We start from the raw sequence: 13,356 nt of genomic DNA, 5'->3' as shown, positions 1-13,356 counted from the left end.
CACTTCTTATGCGTTTCCTTCTTGCACCGTACTTTGAGCAGGAGGTCCTTACTGAGCCATGCTGGTCTCCTGCCTTCCTTGCTCCAATTCTTACACATGAGAATCGAGAGCTCTTGTGCTCTAAGAAAAATGTCCTGAAAGAGCTGCCAGCTCTGTTCAGCTCCTTTTATCCCCAAGGGCAGTTTCCCAGGGGGTTCCCCGCACTAATTCCTTAAACAGCTGAAAGCTTACCCTCCTAAAATCCAGGGTCTTGACTTTACTCTTCACTTGGCCCATATCCCTCAAGACTGTAAATTCCACCAGGGTATTATTACTACAGCCCAGGCTGCCACCAGTCTTGACCCCTCTAATTAGTTAATCTAGCAACAGGTCTGGCAATGGTTCTCCTCTGGCTGGGCTGTCTATCACCTGGATTAAGAAATTATCCTCGATGCACTCCAAGAGTCTCTTGGACTGCTTACAGCTCGCTGTGCTGCTTTTCCAGCAGATGTCAGGGTGATTGAAGTCCCCTGGCAGATCAGGGCCTTCGAGCACGATGCTTCCTGTAGTTGACGTAAGAATGCTTTGTCAACAGGCTCCCCTTGATTGGGGGTCCTGTAGTAAACACCAACCACGAGGTTCCTTTGTTGGCATGACCCCTAATTTTTTACCCATAAGATCTTGACCTTTTCATCACTGTTTTTCAAAAACAGCTTTGTGTGGTCAATCCATTTTTTTTATTATTTTTTTTTTTACATAGAGGGAAACCCTTGCCCCTCCAGCTTCTTTTGTTTGTTACCTATGCCGCATGCATTGGTATAGAGGCACTTCAGCAGGGCTATCAACCATGTCACCTATTTAGAGGAACACACTCTAATTCCTTTGAGGCATTTCACATGTGTTTCCCTGTTGGTTCCTAATAAATTGGCATCCCCTGGCTCTTCTGAGTTGCTCAAAATTCTGTCCCCTTCCCCTGCTAAATCTGTTCATTAATGAGCTGATTAAAGGCCAGTTACAATTTAGATGCCATCAACTTTGTGATTTCTGTTGTTGACAATTATAATTAGGTGTGTTCTATAACTAGAAGATCCTTTCCAAGAACAATATTAAAAGTGTCAATCAATTAGTTTGATGTTTGCAGCACTATTTTTTCCAACTGCGTTTGGAATGTATTTATGTGTGATGAAAATTGCTGGATTCTTTTAAATTTTAAAGTCACACTTAATTACTATGTCAAAGGTTTTTAAGTTGCATCTACCACAGTTGTATTAGTAGAGCCTTTTGTGTAGAGAAATGATGTGCTTTACTTTTGCCGTTTTCACAGCTGGTGGTCATCCATACAGTGTGGCCACCTACACCTTCCTCTTTCTTGTTTCCAGCTGGTAAATAGCATTAGAAAATCTAGAAAGAGAAGTAAATACTTTGTTCTCATTACTGTTTCTGTAAGTGATGGCTGCGATTGCCACTGGTGCGTTAAATTCCTGGAAGCAAGGCATGTCCTATGTGTGGGGTAAGATCACTTGTAAGTCCATTAGTCTTCTGGAGATCACCTGGAGCTCACTTAATCACAGGGATGCAGGATCAGATTCTTTGGGATGTTATATCAAGTTATTAGTTGCTGCCTCTGGTAAGCATTTGATCGCTGAGCTGCTATTACTGAACTCATTGAAACTGAAGAGGTCTTTTTCTTCTAGTATTTTTGTGTAAGGCCTGTCTTCTACAGTTGTCTCTGCAGCCCCATGTGGATTTTTCTGTTGCTGTAGATCTCAGTCTAATAATGCTGGTAAATCTAGCCAATCTGGTCAATTTAGTTAATCCAAGGAACTGTTTTGTGTATGTTGGTGTGGTGCTTGATCTGGTTTTCAGTTTTGTTTATCCTCCCAGCATTGTAATCTTATTTTTCATGTATTGTTTCTGCAGATGTTTTCTGTCTTTTTATTGGTCATATTTGCTAGCTAAATATACTCACCAAAGTAGCAGAAAAGTACATGAGACTAATTTTTTCTGGATTGTATTGGGTCTGGCTGGGATGGTGTTAACTTTCTCTATAGCAGCCCTCATAGTTCTGTGCTTTGTATTTGTAGCTAGAAGGGTGTTGATAACACACTAATGTTTTGACTACTGCTGAGCAGTGCTCACAGCATCATGCTGTCTCTCCAACCCTGCCCCACCCCCAAAGGACAGTAGGCTGGGGGTGGGCAAGAGGTTGGGAGGGGATATAGCCAGGACAGCTGACTCAAACTGGCTAAAGTGATATTCCATACCATATTATGTCATGCTCAGCAAGAAAAGATAAGAGAAAAAGTGTGTTGGGGGGGCATTAGTTATTAAGACACTTGTTTTCCAAAGCAACTGCTACATATACTGAGGCTCTACTTCCCAGGAAGTGGCTGGACATTGCCTGCTGGTGGGAAGTAGAGAATATTTTTTTGTTTGTTTTCCTTTGCTTTTACATGTGGCTTTTGTTTTTCTTTATTAAACTACCTTTATCTTTACCCATGAGTTTTTCATCTTATTTTCTTCCCCCTGTCCTGCTGAAGAGAGAGAGTGATAGAGTAGCTTGGTGGGCACCTGGCAGCCAGCCAAGTTTAACCCACTACCGAAACTTTGCCATGTAAACCCAATACATTCCACCCCTCACCTCTGTGAATCACATATTTTAAAATTATCATTAAAATGCACATTCATCCATCACACAATCTACAATCTTCACAAGCCTCACTTACATCAACAAAAAGAATTCCCCACATCAAAATCAAAAAACATCATCACAACACCAATAAAAGTGGACAATTTACACATACTCTAACACTTGTCCTTTCACCATAATTACAACAAAAATTCTCCACAATTATTCCACTCTCTAACAATGTTCAGTCCGTGTTTTGCCCATTACATCTCCCAATTACTATCCTTATCTCAAATTCCTCGTGCTCCATGTTGAGCGCCACAAAGGACTGTGTCGAGTTGACCTTTGCTGGCTGCCAGGTGCCCACCAAAGCCACTCTATCGCTCCCTCTCCTCGACAGGACAAGGGGAAAAAATATGATGAAAATCTCACAGGTTGACATAAGGAGAGGGAAATCACTCAGCAATTACTTTCACAGGCAAAACAGGCTCCGCTTGGCCAATCATATCAGAGTAGGATAATGAGAAATAAGAACATATCTTAAAAACACCTTCCCCCCACCCCTCCCTTCTTTCCAAGATCATCTTTACTCCCCACTTCTCTACCTCTTCACCCTGAGTGGCACAGGGGGATGGGGAATGGGGACTGCAGACAGTTCATAACACTTTGTTTCTGTTGCTTCTTCCTCCTCATGCTTTTGCCCTGCTCCAGCGGGGTGTCCCTCCCATGGTAGACGGTCCTGCATGAACTTCTCCAACATGGGTCCTTCCCATGGGCTGCAGTTCTTCAAGAACTGCTCCAGCATGCATCCTTTCCACAGGGTGCAGTCCTTCAGGAACAGACTGCTCCAGTGCGGGTTCCCCTGTGGGGTCACAAGTCCTGCCAGAAAACCTGTTCCAGCATGGGCTCCTCTCCATGGGGCCTCCTTCAGGGTACATCCACCTGCTCCGGCGTGGGGTCCTCCACAGGCTGCAGTGAGAATGTCTGCTCCACCATATTCCTCCATGGGCTGCAGGAGGAACAACCTGCATCACCATGGTCTTCACCATAGGCTGCAGGGGAATCTCTGCTCCTCTGCTCCAGTGTCTTGAGCACCTCCTTCCTCTCCTTCTTCACTGACCTTGGGGTCTGCAGAGTTGTTGCTCTCACATAGTCTCATTCCACTGTCCCAGCTGCTGTTGTGGCAGCATTTTTTACCCCTTAAATATGTTATCACAGAGGTGCTACCATTGTTGCTCCTTCAGTCAGTCTGGGAATCAGATAATTTTTTGTAAGTGTGAAGATAGTTAACTACTGAAATAGCATTTTGGGTGTAATGATGGAGTCCTTTCTTCTTGTTTAAGACCCTCTTTTTCTAAAAGCTGCTGTAGTATATTAGCTAGAACATTGACTTGGTGCTGAGAGATCAGTTACAGACTACAGTTTGTATTAATATTCAGTTATTTCTTAATTAGGTCATATCCTTTCTTTGATAGATATAGTGACAGTTTGGCTCTGCTGAGGGCAGTATAAGTTTTCTGTAGAAAACAGTAAGTAACAGCATGAGGACACTGAAAGCTTTCAAGAGTTCAGACATAAGTTTTTATTAATTTCCATTGACAACTGTGTAGCTAAATGCTGTAGTAGCCTTTAAAAATTTCAGCCAAAATATTTAGTTTTGTTATTGTGGAAGTCCCAGCTGTGCATGGTGAAAATATGAGTATGGCCTAGTATGTCCACGGCCATCAGTTTGCACTAATGATGGTATGTGAAAGTAAATAGCCCACCTACTTAGAGTTTATTACTTCTAAAAGCCTCACATAATATTTAGAGAGACTCAGGTGACATAAATGAGTGTGTGTGTCCGTTGCCTTTTGTTGTGTCCATTTGTGCTGGAGTAAATTGAAGTGACTGCTTATTCTAATCCAGAGCTGCCTATTCCCTGGAACAAAGCATTATTGATGTGAATACGTGTCATGGTTTAACCCACCTGGCAGCTAAGCCAGTTTAATAGGTAAAGCAAAAGCAAAATAAGGAATTCATTCATTACTTCTCATTGGCAAGCAGATGTTTAGCCATTTCCAGGAAATCAAGACCCTATTGTCCAAAACATGGAATTGTTCACCCAGTGTGCAAGAGCTAATCAACACACAGAGTCGAGGTATTTCTTTACTACAGATTTGCACAAAGCTGGGGGCTAGGTGGTATTCTACAAAGCAAGCCCAAACTTCAGAAGAACAAGAATAATATTTATGCAATCTACTTATACATATGTATTTTCCAAACTCTACCTAAAAGATACTCTTGATAATTTGTTATGCACGGTAGTTTTCTGTTGGTCTATATATCTCTCACTTCGATTTAAAGTTACAGTGTATTTTTAATTTACTACACATGTCCGAGGGAGGTGAGGGTGTGAGTCTTTTAGTCATGAATTGAGTTGGTGGTTGCGATCTCCCCCTGCCGCCTTTACATTTCCCCTAGTTACAACCTCATTCTGTTGACTTCTTGTCTTTGTTGCAATTAACTGGCTGCTGGCACTTCCTGGGTTAGGTTGTTCTCCTTATCAGGCTTTTAGTTCTCCTTCAAGGGGACAGTCATTAATACAAAGTTACAGATACATGACTAACCTAACTTCACTAGAAGAAGAGAATCATTTCATGTTGACAACAATAAGATAATGGCGATTGAATGCATAGCTAGGCATCACTATCACAGATAATGGTTACGTGGTGAGACGAAACGCCACAACTCCAAACGTTCTCCCCTTCCTCCTTCCTCCCTATGGCTTTTATTACTGACCATGACATAATATGGTATGCAATATCCCTTTGGTCAGTTGGGATCAGATGTTCCGGCTGTGTCCCATTCCAGCTTCTTGTGCACCCCCAGCCTACTTGCTGGCAGGACAGTGTGAGAAGCAGGAGAGGCCTTAAAGCTGTTGAAGCACTGCTCAGCAATAGCTAAAACATTGGTGTGTTAACACTGTTTTCATTACAAATCCAAAACATAGCCCCATACAAGCTGCTGTGAAGAAAATTAACTCTATCCCATACAAAACCAGTACATTATGAAAACAGATTGTCTCTATGCAGTGAAATAACATAGATATTATACATCTATACACAGTGAAAGGCATTTTTTTTAGTGTACACTTTTAATACATCTACTAAACTGCATAACTCTGTTAGAATTTAAAATTCATTGTAGCAAGTTCTATCCTCCCTTTTTTGAAGAGTATGAAAAACTTTGGATAGATTATTGAAAAAAACGGGACATGAGAAAAATAAATAAAACAGAGTGGTTTTAAGAAGATAATTCAGAAACTTTCTTTTCCTTGTCCTATCAGAACAGGGAACGAGCAATGAATTTGAACAGAGACAAATTTCAGAACTGATATAAGGAAATACTTTTGCATGCAGCCTTGATAATATACCTGTGAAACTCATTGCTCCAGAAAGCTGAAAATTATGTCATGGCTATCTTGCGTGATATTCTTATGCTACCATATAAACTTACTGTGCTGGCAGTATACAAAAGTATGCAAACCTATTGTCTGATTGCTTATATAATTTGCTGTGTACAAAGTTCTTTAAAATGTGCATCCATATAAACGGAACTGGTCATCTAAACCCCCTGTATTTAAACGAATTAAGATATGAATAAATTCAGCTGGATTAGAAATCTTTATAATTGTGTAGGTGTCAAAATGCTACTGATTCATATAAATGGTCTCACACTACACTGAACACATGTATTGAACATATGTTTCTGTTAGGGAACATTGGAGTTTTTTATATGCAATATTTGTCAGTACAGGTTTTGCTGCTTGGTCTCACTGCTTTACTCCTAAGTTCAGTGTATCACCTTTTCTAGATATGTCTTATGCTATTATCTTCTTTTTTCAAATACAGCTCAACTAGTGTGTGTTCTGCTGTGGTGCAGTCTGGGTACCACTTGAAATAGAAGCCAAAATGGTTGTGCATTAAAGTTCACCAACACAAAATATACAACCAGAAAAATTAATCCCAAAGCAATTATTTTATGTGTTTCTTTCTTACCCACCTCTTATGACTCGGAAAGGGAATAAATTCTGTTATCTGAGAGGATAAATTGCAAGTCAAACTTGCCTGGAATTGTTGATGAGAAATGCCTCATAATTGAGGGTAAGGATTCTTACAATGTGTAGGAGCTCCAAATGATGGTACAGTATCTCTGAAGAAATATCCAATATGTTATGTAATTATTTGCTATGCAAATAAATATGATGTGAGGTCTTGCATGCCTAAAGTCTTTTGACATTCCTGGCAATATTTTTGAAGAGGGCCAGACCCAAAGTAGTCTATAATGTGTTGGGGTTTTGGAAGTACTCAGCATATTGGTGCTGTTACTCTTTTGAAAGTTCCCGTTGCTTTGGGTGCTGAAGAATGAGAAAAATGAGATATGAAGTGGTGGGAGAGTCCTGGCACTTGAAAAAGCTAGGCTGGCTTACTGGTGAGTGGTATCATCTTGCAGCTTTTCTTCTTTCCCTCTGTTTTGAGGGCAATAGCTAAGTCTGCTGAAGCGCCCTGGATAGCAGGCAGCTCTGTGCGGTTGCTGATCCTCTCTTCTGTCCTTTCTCTCCTCTGGTTTGATCTGTTCAGGGCCTTGTTTTCCTCTTGTGCACTTTGTACTTGGAGATCTAGGTTTTGCTGTGCTGTCTATGAGCTCTGTATATGAGAGGGAAGGCTTCAATCTCTTATTCAAGGGTCCTCAAACTTTTTAAACAGGGGGCCGGCGCACGGATGAAGTGGCAGGAGGTCATCTGCGGCTGCTTGGTTTCCCCCCCCAACCCCCTGCGGGGGGGGGGGGGCGGGGGGGTTCTGTAAATACCGGGGGCCGGATCGAGGACCCTGGGGGGCCGTATCCAGCCCGCGGGCCATAGTTTGAGGACCCCTGTCTTATGTGATACCATGGGGTAATGGGATTTTCATGTTAACTGTAGTAGAGAATAGTAAGAATACCACAATGTGAATTAGTCCCTGGAAAATAGAGATTTCATTGCAACTGCTACAACAGAGATAGACTAAATTTAATGTGTTAAAAAATGAAGGGATCTTTTTTTTTTTGGATGTTAAAACCTGAAGTTAACTACTATTTGTCCACCTAAAATATTTACCTCTATAATTAGCTTAATGTATTTCTGTATGCTAGAATGTTTCCTTTGGATGTGAAATGAAGGAGGCCCAAAAAAATTTATGTAGCAGCTTAAGGACTGTATTTATATATCTCCAACAATGCTGTTTGTACTTCCTTACTGAACAATAACTGACCACAGTGAATTTTAAGTAAGCAGTGATTTTGATTGCATTTATACATTTCCCATAGAACTGAGCAGTATCTATTTCTGGCAAACACAAATATCCATGTGGTGGGGTTTTTTAGGGGGTGTTTTTCGTTTTTTGTTTTATTTTTGCTTGTATCATAGACTTGCCCTCAGCAAAATTAAGCAGTTACAACATCACCGTGGTGGAAGGAAAGAACATCACATTGTACTGTGATACTACTGGAGGGCCGCCCCCTAATGTATCCTGGGTGCTCACTAATCTTGTTTCAAATCATGAGGTAAGTCTCATATTCAAATACGTGGTAATTCAGAGACATCTGCCAAAGGGTGAAATAAAGCCTTTTCTCTAACTTTAATTAACTTTTTATAAAAAATATGAAATAGTAAATTAATGTTAGGATTACATTTATTTCCAATTACTTTCAATCCATGGTGGCTGCTGCAGTGCTTTTGGAAAATCACAAACATTCATTCCTCGAGAAACTGATTTGCACTTAAGTTTTTGGATATTCTTTTGTAAATGAGAGTGCTGTAATTTCATGGAAGTAATGTAGTGAATCAGGATACTGAAGCTTAAGTACTTTCTTATTATCACAAATACCTGCATAGAGAGAACAAGTCCAATCTAATTGTGAGAAAAGCTTTGTCTCTCTAATTTTATTATATTTTTAGGTTGAAATCTTGGTGTGCTGGAACTTTTGTTGCAAATATTAATTACTTTGTAGTTTGTTTCATTTTCCGTTAACAAAACAAAATAACAAGATAGTCATGAAAGCCAAAGTCAAGGTTTTACTATGGCAAAATTTTCTTATGATGTATGAAATTGTTTCCTCAATAAACCCATCCAGACAGTGGGAATTTTGTTTCCTGAGATCCTGGTGTTCTGTGGACCTGCCTTAGACTGTGTGCGCAGTGGGTATATACTGATTAAGTTCTTTCTGATGGAGATGTTGATAAGAAGCATTTAAACAGGTCTTCAACATGCAGCTGTTGACCTCCTAAATTGCTGTTATTTACATTGTGTAAGACCCTCTGTTATTTACAGTTTTATGGCATCAGCTCCCCTGCATTCATGAGAGTATAGACTGCCTAAAGCTTTCTGGCCTGTACAAAATGTGTGATGTGCACTTCCAAAACTGTTCCTGCAGTATGGAAGAGACAGGACCTCTGGGGTCTCTTAACCTCTGCACTTTCTTCACGGAGGTCATTACATTAGGCTTATGTAGAATTTGACTAGCCTGTCTTTCAGCTTTCATAAGAGCTTTGCAGAGCTCTAGTTTTATTTTTCAACTTTTCTCTAATGTGTAAAACTACCCAAATGCATCAATTATCAACAAGAACAAGAAATTAAAACAGTTTGAGGAATTTATGCAGTTGTGTTTTTTTATATTTCTTTTTTTGTTGTTGAGTCATGAGCTAAGACAAATGTGGGATACTATTCAAAAAGTAAGATCATCTCATTTTTTAACCTCCCTGTCTTTCAAATACCATGTTCAGTTTGCTTTGAGCTTTCCTGAAAAGCTTTTTTATCCTGACATAACTTTGTGAGAGAGGCTTATAAAATAGCTGTTAAGCACAGTAGTCTTTTCAGTAGCAGAAGAATGAGTGCCTTATAAATCTCATTTGCCATTCACAACTTTCCTTTTCTGTGAGTGTTGGTTTTGGTTTCCTTTTTCTCACTTTAATGTCTTTGTTTCTGCCTCCCTTTTCTTAACCTTCTATGCTGCTTCTGTCTGGTTTTCTTTCCTGTTTTACAAGGAGAAATGTTAGCAAAAGTGAAAACCATTCTTCAGTCCTGGAACATTAACCACACTCTCAGCTTTTATGCTGATGTATAAGTTCATTAATGTCAGTTAGATTTTTCTTGTTATATGTTTCAGCCTGAGCCTGCAATTGAAGCCCTGTAATTTGGAGAGTTGTACATGGAGAAGTGTGCATTGGGGTGTTGTTTTTTCCATTCCTCCTGCCCCAGTGTCACAGTGAAATCAATGGGATGTTTGACTTAAGTGGATTTAAGGTGTTATCTCAATGTTTAAAATTCTGGTCCTGCAATCCTGTATGCAGGAGTGTTCCCACATGTCCCCATTGTCTACCACTGGAAGTCACTGTGGTTTTACAGGTGTAGCATATCATTTGCTTGTGTTCAGTGCAGCATCAAAGCATATGTGTACAATAAGTATCCCAAAAGGCATTTTTTAAACAATCATCCTAATTGTTGCTCATTTTCCAAATTTGTTTTGGTTCCTTTCCTTTTTAATAAAACAATCTTGCATTTTGTGAAAAATTCAAGTATGGAAATAGTAATTATTTGGCTGTAATTATAAAGACCTCACTTAACAGAAGCTTTAACAACTAGCTTTGCTAGCTGATAATTTTTTAAAAATCTTTGTAATTACTTTTTTATTTGTTTTTGTAATTAATTTTTGTAATTTATTTTATACAGCGTAGCATAGCTGCATATTTAATATAGCATTTAATGCACTGAACTTTCTGCAAATCATAATTCTTACCTCAATTAGCCTAGCCTGTGCTCAAGCACAGTAAAACAGCACTTGGGCAGTAGTTCAGTTAGTAGAAGGGACTCTTGTGGGAGGTTCCATGATAACAAGGAGCTTTTAAGAGACATTTGGCTAAGGAGGAGGGAGAAGACATGTTGTCAAGGTACGGTAGAGCTCAGAGAGCAGTAGTAGAAGACATGTCAAGCTAAGTGTAAATGAAAGAGATAAAAGGAATAGTAAAGCAAGGACTGAACAGAATATAGGAGGGAATAAAAAGATTAAAGAGATTAGAGATAGACCATAGAAATCAATCATGAAACTGAACAGAGGGATAAGCAAGGGAATGGATGCAAAAAATCAACCCACATTTGTGTAGAGAGAGATAGGTGTCAAAAGAAGGGAGAAACAGAAAGTGACATGGTAGAAAAATGAATGAGCATTTTGGGCTTTAAATCCACCGCTACCGATGGTTACAATTGGTTCTGTAGGTGTGTTGCATCTGTTTGGATAAGACACCAAAATAATGCTTTGATTAATTGCAGTTTGATACAGCTAAAAGGAAGGGAAAATGGAAAATGCTTTTGAACTGTGGCCAATAGTTCCCCCCTCTCTCCATTGTTTCTTTATACCATATTTGGCACATCCATATTTCTTGATCATTTGTAGAGTGACACAAGTAAGAATCCTGCCTCACTAACCATAAAGAACGTTTCATCTGTGGACAGTGGACTGTGGATTTCTTGCGTAGCAGAGAATATTGTGGGAGAGGACCAAGCCTCTGCCGAGCTCACAGTATTCTGTACGTAAGCAGGCTAAACCACATTGGCAATAACTATTTTGGGTATAAATATTTGTTGGACACACAAGTTGTTGAAACAGAAACACCTTTTAAGCATGTGAGCTATCTATTACAGTTAATTCTGGGAATAGCCCAATGAGCAGTTGTTATTTTTACCTTTTTCTGCTCTGAGTTCTTCTGCAAAAATTATGTTTCTAAATGCTTTATCTTCCAGTCTGAGCAATCTGTAAGTAAATGTCTGAAACCCCAAATACTCAGTTGTACTGTCAGTGTGAACAGATTTGTAATGGTGTGCATATACATACACACTGTCTTAGGAATTAAGAAACATGAATGCATCAAAAGCCATAGAAATTATTTATAATAAACTACAATTTATTTTTTTTTTAACTAAACCAACAATTGCTTTGTTCAAAAATTAACACACTTGCATTATTTGTTCTGCCAGATATAAAATTATTTGTCATAGCTTTGAATAATTATTTGTCAGGGCCAAGGAAGGGGGAAGGGACGTGTAGTATAGAAGTATTGGGTTCTTAGATCTGAGATTCCAACATGAATTCATTTTATGTGAAATATGTTTTCACAAGTTGCAGCCCTCTGTTTAACTGAAGATGGGAATGGAACACTTCGTAAATGGAAATTTATTTTTAGCATGTGCTCAGGACAGTAAACTTAAGAAATCACTCTACAAGCATTTAAAATGTTTTGGAGGTGGAAATTAGATATGTAATAGCTATGGAATGGGACAGAAACTAGAAATGTTTGAACAGTGTAAATGAGATTGTGAGATTGCCACTGTTATGAATGATAAAAGGGAGTATAACTAGATGAAATCAAATGCAGTTAAGAATGAATATCAAGGAATATTTCCTAACAGTGAAATAATGTGCAAGGTGTTAGAATAGTGTCCTGAAGGGAAACAGAAGTCTATAAACTTGAGGCATTTAGCACATTTGAACAAAGAATGAGAAAATGTACAGTAGAAAATGGTCTTACCCTGACAGAAGAATCTAGGGAATGAAAATAGCTGTTCTGGCCTTGATCCTTTTAAAGAAGTCACCTGAAAGTTTGGATTCTTAGCTGAATATATTTCCAGTACTACTTGCTTTTGGCTGACTTAAATATTTTTAATACTGTTTTGTTCTTTCAGCATTCCTCTGTGCCATTTTTTCAGCACAGTAAAGCTAAAATTTCCCTATCTCCCTTCTCAGTGATCTGGTAACTGAACTTTCCACACCTTGCAGAGTATGTGATTTAATGGGGGTTCACAGTTTGTCTGAAACTAGTTTTTTTTCTTTCTAAAGAATGGCTTCATTTCAGTTGTGAGCATAGTACCCAAGGCAGAGCAGGTGGGCTTCCTGTGTGAGTATCCTCCATATAGGTATAATTCCTTCAAGTAGTGTATTTTAGCACTGATAGCCTGAGAAAACAAGATGTTTGGTATATTGTGACGTTATTCACTCTTTTTTCCCCAATATAGTTGCACCAAATATCACATTTATTGAATCTCCAACCCCGGACCACCACTGGTGTATTCCATTCACTGTGAAAGGGAACCCTAAGCCCACATTGCAGTGGTTCTATGAAGGGGCTATACTGAATGAGTCTGAATACATCTGTACTAAAATACATGTTATCAATCAAAGTGAATATCACGGCTGCCTTCAGCTGGACAACCCTACCCATCTGAACAATGGTGCTTATACCTTACTAGCAAAGAACGAGTATGGAGAGGATGAAAAATGGGTTAATGCTCATTTCATGTCAGTGCCTGGAGATGGTGAGTATAATTATTATTTTTTTTATGTTAGCAATTGTAAATTGACATGAATGTGCAGACAGTGCTCCTGGACAGCTTACCTATTTTGGAGGAAGCTTTTTATATACGTTTTTTCTCTGAATGAATGTCTTCAAGATTAGTTGTAAAGTAAAACGATATTTTTTTTTTACATTTTCTTCTTGTTTATTCCTTTTCAAGGGAGGCCATGCTAGTGCTATTTAAATCCTCCCTTTGAGTAACGATCCTCAGTGCTAGTAAGGCTAGTAAAAGATTGCTGGTTTTGAAGTGTTTTCTTTAGCTTCAGTTCTGATCCTGTAAAGCATTGAGTACCAATTCAAGGACTCTGCAAGTTTTCTACACTGT

General features: G+C 39.1%; 1 protein-coding gene across 3 annotated transcripts in view; it reads left to right on the top strand.

Moving 5' to 3' along the window:
• Positions 1-13,356, top strand: part of LOC119140817 (BDNF/NT-3 growth factors receptor-like) — a 246,231-nt gene that overhangs the window by 34,742 nt on the left and 198,133 nt on the right. For all 3 annotated transcript variants that reach the window (XM_037372444.1, XM_037372445.1, XM_037372446.1), the window contains 3 exons: positions 8,055-8,191; positions 11,078-11,210; positions 12,694-12,993. In XM_037372444.1, the coding sequence (XP_037228341.1) occupies positions 8,055-8,191; positions 11,078-11,210; positions 12,694-12,993 (570 nt within the window). The remainder of the gene's footprint in view (positions 1-8,054; positions 8,192-11,077; positions 11,211-12,693; positions 12,994-13,356) is intronic.

The sequence above is a fragment of the Falco rusticolus genome, chromosome W (assembly GCF_015220075.1).
Source record: "Falco rusticolus isolate bFalRus1 chromosome W, bFalRus1.pri, whole genome shotgun sequence".
Taxonomy (NCBI): domain Eukaryota; kingdom Metazoa; phylum Chordata; class Aves; order Falconiformes; family Falconidae; genus Falco; species Falco rusticolus.
Note: the sequence above shows the minus strand (reverse complement) of the source record. Positions and strands in the feature narration are given on the sequence as shown.